This window comes from Pteropus alecto, unplaced genomic scaffold (genome assembly GCF_000325575.1).
Source record: "Pteropus alecto unplaced genomic scaffold, ASM32557v1 scaffold5, whole genome shotgun sequence".
NCBI classification, from domain to species: Eukaryota; Metazoa; Chordata; class Mammalia; order Chiroptera; family Pteropodidae; genus Pteropus; species Pteropus alecto.
The window spans coordinates 25412695-25426604 of NW_006441953.1; the positions used below are offsets into that span (position 1 = coordinate 25412695).

At 34.4% G+C, this 13910-nt stretch overlaps 1 protein-coding gene across 1 annotated transcript in view; it reads left to right on the forward strand.

Moving 5' to 3' along the window:
• The window catches only part of FBXL5 (F-box and leucine rich repeat protein 5), a 24832-nt gene that overhangs the window by 1928 nt on the left and 8994 nt on the right, over positions 1-13910 (forward strand). Inside the window, exons 2-8 of the mRNA XM_006918983.3 lie at positions 581-676; positions 1985-2171; positions 3987-4169; positions 6169-6294; positions 8976-9124; positions 9717-9799; positions 10659-11387. Coding sequence (XP_006919045.1) covers positions 581-676; positions 1985-2171; positions 3987-4169; positions 6169-6294; positions 8976-9124; positions 9717-9799; positions 10659-11387 — 1553 coding nt within the window. The remainder of the gene's footprint in view (positions 1-580; positions 677-1984; positions 2172-3986; positions 4170-6168; positions 6295-8975; positions 9125-9716; positions 9800-10658; positions 11388-13910) is intronic.

Sequence of the window (13910 nt, forward strand, 5' to 3'; positions counted from 1 at the left end):
CAGGAATAAAATATTCCCACATTTAAAAAGTTTTATTATTCCACACATTTTAAGTTTAGAGGGCTGATGTATAAGTGATGGATAAGTTGCCGAGAAATGTGATCTTAGTTTACATGAGGAAGAACTTTTTAGCTGTTGTCGAGACTTAGAATCTTTACTTCAAGATGTAGTGAACTCCTTGCCTTTAGTAACTGATACCTGGTCTTTAGAAGCGTATATGGTCTTCTGTAGGATAATGTAACAGGTGTTCTGAATTGCGTAGATGACTTTAAAGGGATTCTGTAATGATAGAGTCCAGTAGGCTCTTGAAGACTGCTTGGAGATATGCTTGCTATTTTTAGACTTTATATGACATTTTAAAAAAGAAGTATGAGATGCCATTACTAAAGGAATTCAGGATTCCTTTAAAAGATCTTAAGGGCACCTTGTAGACTTAGAACAGTACAGAAAACACTTTGCTACTTGTCAGGCTATATTTTTTAAGGTTTTATGTTGTATTTTAAACTGACTTCCTATGATCAGGTACAATGTAAATAATGGAGCATAACTTTCATAGAAGACAAACTTTTTTTGTTTCTAGAATGAATATGAGCAGTTAAATTACGCAAAACAGCTAAAAGAGAGACTGGAGGCTTTTACAAGAGATTTTCTTCCTCATATGAAAGAAGAAGAGGAGGTAAGCATAATTTTTTTCTTGTGATTTTGATTTATGAAAGTTTAAAAACATTATTTTTCCTTTAATTCTTCAAAATAATTCATGGAAGCCTCGTTTACTTTAGGAAATGAAGAAAAGTCCAAGAAAAAAACCAATAAATTTGTTCCCTCGTAGAGGTGTTGTGGCTTTTCATGGATTTTAATTCATTTATTCAATAAATATTTTCTTATGCAGATTACACTGTATTGATGTTAATAATTTTATATGCCACCCTAATGTGTTTTCAGAACCTTTAGAGGATTCTTTAAACTTTTTCTGTATTTTCATGCTAAGTTTGAAGACTTTTTAGTGTTCTTTTTTTAGTAGTGGATTTTAGTAATTAAATGGTGGTATTAAAACGATCAGTCTTATGCCTAGTACACATGTATTAGGATATCACTAATTGAATGAGCAAAATATTTTCTCATTCTCTTCATTCTCTAAAGTGGAATGCATATCAGGGTAAGGAATAGAGAAAATATTTTATGAGGAACTCTGTACTTGTTCAGCTGTAAACCAGTTATTATAGTGATTCTCAATTGTAGCTTCACCTTATAATTAGGTTATATTTAAAAAACAAAAACAAAAACAAAACACTTTTAAGCCCTTTTCAGACCAGTTAAATCAGGGGGGAGATCCTGGTATGGGTATATTTTAAAGGCTTCCCAGGTTACTGTAACAAGCATTCAGCATTGGAACTGCTGAGTTACCAGAGCAGTGTTCCTTGTGATGCACATCAAAATTATCCATAGAACCGTAAAAAAAATACAAAAGCTCCACCTCTATAGGTTCTAATTCTATACGCTGGAAGTTGGGACTAAGCTTGTGTTTTGAAGAGGAAATCTCGTAGGTCATTTTGAGTAGTCAAAGGTCTCAGTAGAGCTCTGATTTTTTAGGGTTTTGATACGCTGCGTACCATTCTCATAGGATTTAGAGGCCGTTTGAGCAGAGGTCAGTTACTGTTGTAACAAAAGGCAGTTAACTGACCTAACTGTCCAACCGTAAGAGAATGATCAAGAGCGTTTGACAAGCTCTCTATAGGAAGACCTTTTGGTTTTGATGCTTTGAAGTTATTTAGGATTGACTTATCGGCCAGAGAATTCATTGAGAGAAAGATATTTTTGGTGATAATCTTTTCATAATTTGGTTAAACTAAGTGGTAACATAAAACTTTTATCACTTTGAAATAGGTAGTCATAATACTGGACTTGAGCCATTAATAATTTAAAAGGTATAGAGTAAAACAAGTTAATTTAGCATCTTTCCTTATGACCTTTTTATTTAATTTAGGTATTTCAGCCCATGTTAATGGAATATTTTACCTATGAAGAGCTTAAGGATATTAAAAAGAAAGTGATTGCACAGCATTGCTCTCAGAAGGATACTGCGGAACTCCTCAGAGGTTTGAGCCTCTGGAATCAAGCTGAGGAGAGACAGAAGTTTTTTAAATATTCTGTGGATGAAAAGTCAGATAAAGGTGAGATGCCTATGCTCAGATAGTGAATGAGTTATTAATTCCAAGGCATTTTGTTTCTTGTTGCTTTGAACTTTAGGTTTCGTTCGAGGAATAATTTAAGCCATTTATTTTCAAGTATAAATTTAATTGAAGACAGTAGCTTCTATCCAAGAATTTAGTGTTATAATTTAAAATCTCATGTGGTTGGGCTATATGCAGTCCAGTGTTCCTTGAAGGAATTTATATGCACATGTAATAATAATAATTATTGGCTGCTCAGAATTATTGAAAACTACCATTTACATAACACCTTTGCAGTATTATCCAGCTTTTTGAGCTTTGTTGACCATAGTGGCGGCTTTTATCCTTCCTCGTTTTTTTCATCAGTTTTCAAAATCGGTTATATTTTTTACTCCTTCCCTTCCCGTGTGTCATTCTCTTCGTTTATATACAATAATACACAGGAGAGTGAATATACGAGGCATAGTTTTTCTATGTACACTTACTTTGTGAAAACAAATGAGAAATGCGAATAAAATATGCCTGATTTTTTTCTTAGAAACGACTTTCTCATTATTATTCTTATTTATCTTCGATAGCTTTGCCTTTTAAAACGTGATTAAAGAAAATTGGCATCCTTAGGCTAGTAAAAATTCCTTTGCTGCTTCTGTATGGGCAATAGCAGTGACACTTAAAATGGCTTAAAATTCTTTGAAATTGTTCCTTTTCTCTTATTTTTATTTAACAAAGTAAGTGAGATGCATGTTGAAACAAAGACGTTTTTATAGGTTAAGCTGTAATTAAACCCATAAAGCTTCTGTGCTTCACTCTGAGATTCAACTTGTGCCTGAGACACCAAGCCAAGACCTGTTGTGTCTGGTTTAATTGTAATATAACATGGGATTTAAAAGCATCATCCTTATTACATTTAATTTTCTCATTTCTTCAAAGCAAATTATAGCTGTATTATTTTTAAAATATTTGCCATTAAAAAGGGTTAGGCTAAAATAATTTGATCATAGCATTTCTGTATTTAAGTTGCTTTGTGAAGACAAATCAGATACACAAGTTCTCATATTCTTTGTAGCACTTTAATGATGACTCTTATATTTTATGTTCTTTATTGTGTACCTTATTTGCATTTTTCTTTCCGAAAATTGCTACCGAAGTGATACATTATAGGAAATTAGACATCTAATGACTTTTTTCCTAGAATAGTTGCTGATGAAAGATTCTAAATAAATGTATACCAGCATTAGAAATCTTTATATTGTCTCAAATGGCTCATAAATAGTATATAAATAGGTTAGGGTACCTGTAGGTTAAAGAATTCAAATTTCACAGACCTCATATGAAATGTGAAAATCAAAGAGGGAACACAAGGAAGATAGAGGAGTCAATGCATGAATAGAAAATGTGAGATTCGTGTGTCATTAAAATGCCTTGGAGATCTCATAATCTGGCTGACTCTACCCTTGTTGATTTAAAGCTGTATAACCTGTTGGGTTCCTTTTTCAAATGATGCTTCTTATGCTACAAAGTGAGTATTATTTTTCCTGTGACGCCTCTGTAAGAGGAAGTCAATTCTGTGTTCGTTAGTGTAGCTCCTACTGATGAAGTATGATTTGGGCCAAGATAGTTTTAACCCTACGGGTTCTTAACAAGTTTAACATCCCCATGTTACCTCTAATCCACGTTGTTTCCTTTCCACGTCTTGCAAGCTGGAAGGAGTGGATTTTAGGCACTGGATTTTATTTATAGAAATGTGATTGTAATTTCTTATGGCATTTGCTCTCATAGCCTTTAATGTTAAAGTTTTACTTTTTTTTATTTCAGAAACGGATGTGTCAGAACAATCCACAGGTATAACCCACCTTCCTCCTGAGGTAATGCTGTCAATATTCAGTTATCTCAATCCTCAGGAATTATGTCGCTGCAGTCAAGTGAGTACTAAGTGGTCTCAGCTGGCAAAAACTGGATCGCTCTGGAAACATCTCTACCCTGTTCACTGGGCCAGAGGTAGGTAATGAGATTCTAGTTGTTTAAAAATATTTCACTCTGATTTTGAGATGGATATTCATAAACATTAATAAGCAAGGTCAGGGAGGGAAACTTTCATAGTTAGATTATGTATTCTTTGTATGCATCATTGAAAAGCTAGCAATGCTGAAATATTCATGGCTTTATTATGTGATGTGTGCAGTTTTCTTTAAAATAATCAGGAAAAAATGGTTGGGGGAGGGAATGCAGAATAATTGGCAAAATGTTGATAATTGTTGAAGATAGGTGATGAGCACATGGGTATTCACTGTGCCACTTTTTAGATGCTATTCCTACTTTTGACATGTTTGGAATTTTCCATAACAAAAAGATAGAAATAAAATTAATAGGTTGTCAGAGCAACTCTAAATACTTAGATTGAGTATTAAAAAAATACAGAATAAATTAATTATAAAATTTAAAGATGAGGTACTATTTATGCCCCTTTTTGGTAGTGGCTTGAAATAACTGAATCTGTTTTTGTCTTTAGCATATTTTTTTGTGATTAGTAATGCTTCATTCTATAAATCGAAATTTCATGTTAACTTCGTGTGGTAAGTTACTTTTACATGTGAACAATTAAAGAAAATTTTCTTTTCATGAGCATATAATGTAGTAATGGGATAAATACAGCTAATATTACATATATTGTTCTGTCACTGAATTAAAATAATTTCTTCTAGGTGAGTATTAACCTGAAGTTCACATAGTTTTTTTTAGTTTTCTATAATTTGTTACTTCGACATGGAAATTTCTATTTCTCACAAAATTAAATTATGACTGATTTTAAAAGCTTCCTTTTTTCCATTAATATGTAGCACTTTAACATAAGCTATTACTAAATATTTGATTTTTTTTAGTGAAGCTATTTTGCTTTTTGGGTAGACAATATACAAATGATTAGAATTACTATTTTTATGTGGAATAAGTTTTTCTGTTAGTTGTAGTATAATGAATTACTAAATGAAAGTCCAGGCAAATGTAGACATTTTAAATATTTTTTTGTTTAGCTATATTTTTAATTAATGAAGAATTATTGGGAATAAATGCATAATGTAGGTATTTGATAGAGATCAAATGTGGTGTGCTGTGCTAGACGTCTGCGGAATTAACTGGATCTTAAAATGCTGCCTTTTTTCTTTTTCAATATGTTTAAAAAGGTCTGATAAAAATGTTTTTTATTTATTTTTATTTATTTGTAGTATTTGTTTCCAGTGGTTTTCATTCAGAATTGATTTTATCCACTGCCCCCCGCCCCCAGCAAGGGACATTTGGAAATGTCTGTGGAGGCATTTTTGTTTGTCCAGTCTGGGGATTGTATACACTGGACTCAGTGGGTAGAGGTCAAGGTTGCGGCTGAACGCCCTATGATGCACAGGATGGGCCTCCCACAACAAAGAACTACCCAGCCCAGAATATCAGTAGTGTATAGGCTGAGAAACGCTAATTAAGATGTAATGCTGGGAGTTCAGTAAATTAATTCTGCATTGTCTCTCACTTCACAGTCATATAATTTATTTGCACTCTATTCTCCAGGATCTTTAAGGTTTAGTTTTACCTTAATATTTCCCTTTGACCTCTGTTCTCATCTACTTCTGAATTGCTGTCTAACTCACTGTTCAGCTGAAAGTCTTGCTTCCTTTTGTTTATTAGCCATCATCATAATGGGGGTATTGCTGGAGCCAGTGTGAGGCCACAGTAGGGGAAAAAGGTTAGGTTGTTTTCAGTGTTTTCTAAAACTGCATGTAAAACCATTGATAATTATTTTTCATAGTTCTTTTTAGTTTGTCTGAAATGGAATTCCTTGCTTATTTAAGCGTAATCTTTTTTAACCACAGTTGACTGTTTCTAACAGTAGCTAGCCCATTGCCTAGGGTTCAACTTTTTCTGTGTGCAGATACTTTTATTATAAATAGTCTGTTTTTTTTGTAATGGTGGTCAGTCTAATCTTATTTTGTTCTGTTTATTTGCCGAGTAGGTGACTGGTATAGTGGCCCTGCAACCGAACTTGATACCGAACCTGATGAGGAATGGGTGAAAAATAGAAAAGATGAAAGTCGTGCTTTTCAGGAATGGGATGAAGATGCCGACATAGATGAATCTGGTAAGCCGTGTTTGGGATTCAAGTTATGGCACGGTGCTTTAATAAACAACGTCATATTTAATAAGTACATTTAGGTGTTAGGATTTATGTTATTTGTGTTTTCTAAAGATATTGATGTTTTTAAGCCTACTACTTTTTAAAATTTGGAGGTAAATCAGCAAATTTAAAATGTATTCTGTTTAAAGTAATTTTTAAATGTATATGAGGTTGTTGCCAATGTTTTTATATTTAAATACTTTAAAAAATTAGAAAATGATAGCTTTTTTCTTATTGAAATAAAGTACATTCATTATGTACAGCGCTTTGCAGTTTACAGTGTGTTTTTTAGAGCCATTTCATTCATTCAGTTCAGTGGTATTTATTGAGACATATGTGGCCCACAGGAAGGAGCATGAAACTGTTGAATCCATTTATTCACTTGCCTCACATGGTTGTTGTAGAATTAGAAATAACACATATGAAAATTCTTTGCAAATGGTAAGGATTTATAAAAACTAGTGTAGCCATTCTTTAAGCATTGTGGGAGAATTCAAGGGTAAATAAGACTTTTTCTCCACCCTTGAACTCACGGGTGAAAATTTAGAATCACAATCCTTAATTCAAAAGTACATAATCGAAAATGAGTTTTAATAGAGATGCAGAAGGATACTATTTGGGAATATGGAGGAGGAAGATATAAAGTTTGTCCTTAATATTGTTCAGATAATAATTACTAGAAGATGATAAAATAGTAACAAAAATTAACAGATAAAATGTTCTTCTACTTGGTAAAACTGAACCTATAGGGAATTTTTGTTTATAAGTTACCCACTAAAAAAATAGTAAGGTGGTCTGGCAAAGTAAAGACTATAAATATAAAGATTATTCTTTCAGCAGCATGTTTATTTTTACGAAATGAAGGTGCCACATCTTGGTATAGTTTTGAACCTTTGGAAGGTGCTATATAAGGAAGAAAGGGATTTGTCCCAGTTAGATTTGATGATGGGCTTGCCCTGTGGCAGGCACTTTTTGGACAGGATGTTAATAATGAAAAAAAAATGTGAGGAAAAAAATCCCTGGCCTGTTTAGCTTAAAATCTGGAGAAGGTAGGCAGACAATAAACGGGCAAAATATATACAGTATTAGATAGTGTCAAGTGCTGTGGACAAAAATAAAGAAGGGAAGTGCCAGAAAGAGAGGAAGGAAGTTATGATTTTAAATAAAGAGATTAGTTAAGGTCCCTTAGAAATTTGAGCAAATACTTCAAGGAGGTAAGGTCTTTACTCAGATGTCACCTTAGGGAAGACTTGATTTCTCCATTCTAGAAAATTAATTTATGATGCCCATGTTGAGTTTTCAAGGCTTTACCAAACTTAGTGCATTTGTCTCAACCCTTGAAGACAGCTAAAGAGAAGGCCGTCGTTTTCCTTCCTGTTGAAAGGGAAAGGCTAAGGCTGTGGTGATTAAGCCTCTCTGAGGTGATATATCTGTTCAGTGTGTAGTGGATCTAGGGCTGAGCTTTGGCCCTGCCTTGTTTTAGTTTTTCCAGCTTAGCTGTCTTTGCTAGTCCTGCAGAGAAGTTATTGTATGTTATTGTTCTTCATAGGGTGTTTATTTATTTTTTTTAAGATTTCACAGTAAACATACATTTAGATAAGGAGGGCCACAAAACCAGAATCATTTGGGAATAAAATTAGAGTAGAATAAATAGAGTTAACTAGAAGTTATATTTATGCCTATATTTTATGCATGTTTGGCTAAAGGAGGAATTTAGGATAATATCTGTAAACATGGAACCACTGGTTACAAATTCAGAATTATTCTTTCTAGTTTTATTCCTTTTGCCCAGCTACATTTTTTTTTATTTTATTTTAATATGCCTTCCTTAACTTATTCTGTTAAACTGTTTTATGTTTAGAGACATTCAGGTTAGGTCTTCAGGTAAGCATAACAATAATGGGACCCCGAGAAAGGTGACAAAATTACTAGTTTATTCTTTTTAATGTATTTAGTGTGTTTTTTTCTTTATATTGAATTGGAGTTTGTAGGGTTCTTTTTCATTGTTGTGTTTGTTGTAACAGTAGTGCATCCTATTGTAAATATTCAAGTTCTGTAGAAATTATTAAGCTAAAAGCAAAAGCCATGCTGATTTTTAACTTCTTAAAAATTCTAAGGTACTTTCTTTTGCTTGATTCATTATGACCAGGACATCATAATTGTTTCTGATCTCTTCTAGCTCTGTCTCTCTTTTATTTAGGTAAAATAATGAATGATACGTTTATTATGGCTCATTTTTCTTTTGATGTCCTCTATTCTCTTGAATAACTCCTGCTGTTCTTCAGGTATTCAAAGTTTTTTTTCCAAAACCATTTTCAGTACCTGAAACTGGAGTTATTTTTAACTTTCCTCTGCTACCTATCTTGATATGAAAATCACCTTCAACCTTGAAGTATATGAAAAAAAGTTTTCATTTTTATTCTCATTGTAAACTTTTTTTCCCTTCTGCCTCTTTTTAGTTGATGCCAGACCTGTTAAATGTTAAGTCCTGGAGAGTGAGACCTTGTCCATTTGACTTGCTTTGCATACATAAGAGAGTTTAAGGATAGCAAAAAGCGTTTCACATTTAATAATTTGGTGATTCCTTGAGTAGCCTAATTATAATTAGTGTATCAAGTTCTTAGACTTTTGAATTCATTTTACAGAAGAGACTGCAGAGGAATCGATTGCTATCAGCATTGCACAAATGGAAAAACGTTTACTCCATGGCTTAATTCATAATGTTCTGCCATATGTTGGTACTTCTGTAAAAACTTTAGTATTAGCATACAGCTCTGCAGTTTCCAGCAAAATGGTATGTATAAATTATCACTACTTTGAGTATTAATAAAAAGTAGCAATGATCTAAATTTGATTTCCTTATTCCTGAGTTTAATTAAGGAAAAAAAAACCTTTACCCATGAGAGTTCCTTCCCCAGGGGTAGGCATATACTGCTGATTTTCATATTATTTCATTTCAATTCTCACAGTAATCTTTGTACATAGATACCATTGTCTATACACTATAGAAAAGGATATAGTTCAGTTTTGCAGATGTTAAATGATGAAGCCCAGCTTTTTATAATTCTTTATACTATATGATACATGGTGAGATGGGCAAGTGAGATTAAATCTCTGCTTTATAAAAATGTATCTTGTGACGTCCCACATCAGAATCTCCTTGGGTGTTCCTGATAAATGTAAATATCCTGGGTCTAATCTCACAATTACTAAAGCAGATTCTCTGGAGTTTGAGCCCAGAATATACATCGGTAATGCAGATTTGAAGTGATTTTTACATGTACAGAAGTTTGAAAACTGCTGGATTGTATTATTTACTAAACGGTCTCTGTCTTGTCTAACTAAAAGTCTGTAAGTCTTCACGGTAATTTTTTTTCCCCCCTTAGGTTAGGCAGATTTTGGAGCTTTGTCCTAATCTGGAGCATCTGGATCTTACCCAAACTGACATTTCAGATTCTGCGTTTGACAGGTCAGTTATCTTTGAATATTTAAATATGATGTCTAACTGCGAATCAGTAGAATGGTTTCTCACTTGCATAGTTGTAATTTGATTGTACTGTTATTTTTTAATGTTAAATCTTAGACGGGTATGACTCTAACTTGATAGCACCATCCAGTCCATAGGTCCCTGCTGATCCCAAACTCCAATCTGTAACATCTTTTCATCATTATAATCCTACACCGTGTCTAGGCCTTTGAGCCTTGCTGTGCAACCATGTAGATTGGCACGAATGTTTTTAAGAAGTTTACAGTTTCATTCGGGTTCCAAGTACCATTTGGCAAAGCTCCCTGTTATAGTCTTCATATTTATTCTGAAGCTGGGTACACTCTTCACAGATTTTATTTCTTTGGATGCCACCAATTTTCTTCCTACTCCACCTCACTCTTCTCTTTTTCACCCTAGTGTTTGTATCAGCACCTCTCTTCCCGTTTCTGAGGGAGAGCTGTCCCCTTCTCTGGCTAAGGCTCACCTCTGCCAATTCCTAGAGCTTGTTTCCTCTGGTTCTTCCTCTGTTGACGACTAGTTACTCTCTTCCTTTCATGTGTGTACAGCTTTTCCTCTGCTGGTTACTTTTTAGCAAAGTAAACTAAGTCTTCTCCTTTCCTACGCTTTTGGGTTCGCAGCCTCTTAGTCCCTAATCACTCTTACGTGCTTTTGTATCTCTGACATCTAAAGTAGTGCCTGACTATATGTATTCAGTAAATGTTTGATTGATTACATTAGATTTAAAAATCTTTGTTTAGTTTCCATTTACTTATATATAATCAAATGCTTTTGAAGAATTTTAACAATATCCACTAATAGTCTTGTTACCTCTGAATTATAGTTGGTCTTGGCTTGGTTGCTGCCAGAGTCTTCGGCATCTTGATCTGTCCGGATGTGAAAAAATCACAGATGTGGCTCTAGAGAAGATTTCTAGAGCTCTTGGAATTCTGACCTCTCATCAGAGTGACCTTTTGAAAACTTCTGCAAGCAAAATTACTTTGACTACATGGAAAAATAAAGACATTACCATGCAGTCCAGCAAGCAGTATGCTTGTCTGCATGATTTAACTAACAAGGGCATCGGAGAAGAAATAGATAATGAACACCCCTGGACTAAACCTGTATCTTCTGAAGATTTCACTTCTCCTTATGTGTGGATGCTAGATGCCGAAGATCTGGCTGATATTGAAGATGCGGTAGAATGGAGACATAGAAATGTTGAAAGTCTCTGTGTAATGGAAACAGCAACCAACTTAAACTGTTCTTCCTCTGGTGGTTACAGTAAGGACATCGTTGGACTAAGGACTAGCGTCTGCTGGCAGCAGCATTGTGCTTCTCCAGCCTTTGCGTACTGTGGTCATTCGTTTTGCTGTACAGGAACAGCTCTAAGAACTATGTCAGCACTCCCAGAGTCTTCTGCATTGTGTAGAAAAGCATCAAGGACTAGACTGCTTAGGGAAAAAGACTTGTTACTTTACTCTGGGAGTGAAAAATCTGAACAAGAGACTGGCCGTGTGCTCCTGTTTCTCAGTTTGTCCGGATGTTATCAGATCACAGACCATGGTCTCAGGTAAGTAATCAGCTGTAGAGTATTAGGACATGCACGTGTTCTCATTCTCAGTGGAATATAAAAATTTGAATCTAAGTCATGCCTTTTAGCTTGTTTAACCAAAAAAGTTAACCAAGATTTGTCCTACTTCAAAGTGGTGGAACAGTGTAATTTCAGCATGAAGTGTCATTTCAGTTCAAATAACATGTGATATATGGAGAAACAAATACAAAAGTTTAATAAATGTTTAGCAAATGTCTACAACACATTTTCAAAAGTACTGTAGTGGATGTAAAGATGAATAAGATTAAGAACTTTCACCCTCAAACACTTCTAATAGAGAAGAAAATGTGTATACCATATCCTGTGGCTGTGTATTATTTGCGTACATTCTTTAGGAGATTTTGAATAAAGATTCTGTGGGAATCAGAGAAGTGAGAGACCTCGCATCCAATTGCGGTAAACGATCAGAAAATTTAATGAATAAATGGCACTGAATTGAGCCTTGAGGATGAGATTTTGATAGGTGACAGAAAAGACTGTCCCACGCAGTGGGATCACTGAGCACACAGGACAGCACTGTTGTACCTGCCGTCAGGTCACTTGTTATGGTTGTTCTCGGCATTTATAATAAGCAGTAATTACTTTATTATCTTCGATATGAGCCTTTGGAGATTGAGTATATGTTTTCTGTTTTACTTTGTAATAGATTTATTTACTTATTTATTTTTTACCTTGTAATAGATGTGAATTTTACTTAGGGCTCTTTCATAATGAGGTAACAGACATGCTAAACAGTGACAATTCATCCAGCGCACATTCTAAAACTTCTTTTTAAGTATGATCTTTTGCAGATTAAATTGAACTCAGTGGGCAAATGTTCAAAGGAGACTTGGCACTGCAGTCTGGTTGTAGTGAAGGATATATATTGGGGGGGGAATAGTGAGAGAGAAGCCATGACAGAGTTTGAATTCAGGGCACAATTCATTTAGAGGATGGGGGACACATAGGAACTGTGTTATCTGATATTATTTGAACTGGTAGATAATCAGAAAGGTTGCAGCCTGAGTGCTTATGGTCTCTATTTCATCAGGTTATCTTTAAGGAATCTTTCTGAATCGTTTGGGTATTTATTGGGCCCCTCCTATGTGACTCATCCTGTTCTAATTACTAGGGAGCCAGAGTATAAGACAAATGTCCTGCTTTCATTGACTTTATCATCTAATGGTAGAAATAGTAAACATGAAATAGCAAATTGAATGTTCTGAAGACAAGGACAGTAGGGTTACAGGATAGAGAGTACTGAGAATCCTTCTTCATATTTGATGGGCATGAAAGGCCTTGAAAGGAAGCATTTTTTGAGTAGATTAGAATGAAGATAGAGAGTAAACTTTGTGTGCATTTCCTGGGAAAGAAACTAAAGAAATAGAAAATACCAATTTGATACTTAGAAACAATTTTTTGCATTCATTATGTTGGCCTAAAAAGTTTTTCAATTAACCAGTTACACGACTAAATACAACCTGTGTCAATAGGTTAGAGCACAAATATAGTCCATGCAAACATTCAGATAGTCTGTGGGAGCGGAAGTGCTAGCTGGGAGCAACCGGTGTACCCTTCTGCATTAGTCATTATGTTTTATTCAGGGATGACTAGTATGAGTTTTGGCAAGTTGGTTTCATGGGGCTTGTTAAAAGCATTGACTACAAATTTAGGTGGAAAACCAAAGTTTCAAACTAAATCAAAGCCATAAGGAACAGATAGTGTCATGTGTGTCTTAATGTAGCATTTTAAGGTCTTCATAGGAATGAAATGAAATGAAATAAACCTTGGCTGTCATTGAATAAAAACCTCTTATGTGAATCTTTAACCTTCTCTGGGCCCCTCACAATGCCTGGTACAAAGTCCTCTTTCTCTCCGTGAACCCAGGGTAACTGCTCAGTTTTTTGCAGACAGCATATATAGTTGGGGCTTACTTTTTTCTTTTTTCTTTTTTAAATCCAGTCCAACATTCTGCTATGTAATTGATCTGTTTAGATCATTTACATTTTTAATGTAATTATTGATATGGTTAAATTGATGCCTGCCATCTTGCTATTTGTTTTTCCCTTGTTTCTTTATTCGTGTTTTGTCTCTTTCTGATGTCTTTTGGACTTATTAGGTACTTTTTAGTGTCTATTTTATCTGCCATATTTGCTAGTACCTCATTGGTTTAGTGTTTACTTCGGGGTTTGTGTGCATCTTTTAAAAAATTGTGGTAAAATATACACATCATAAATGTTTGTCCAATCTGGGGGATTATGTACACTTCCTCATATCCTCACCTGTGACAAAAAAGACAACAGTTAAATATAACACACAGAAACACACACACACACACACACACACACCCTTCTCTAGCTATACTCAGCTATTTCTCTAAGATATCATTTTTCTCATCTTTAAACATTTGCATTTTCTCTCTCTGTAACATACATTTATTGGCTGACTTCTGTTTGTTTCTTCTCTTACAGTTTTAATGTCACTTCTTATGGACAACCTTTT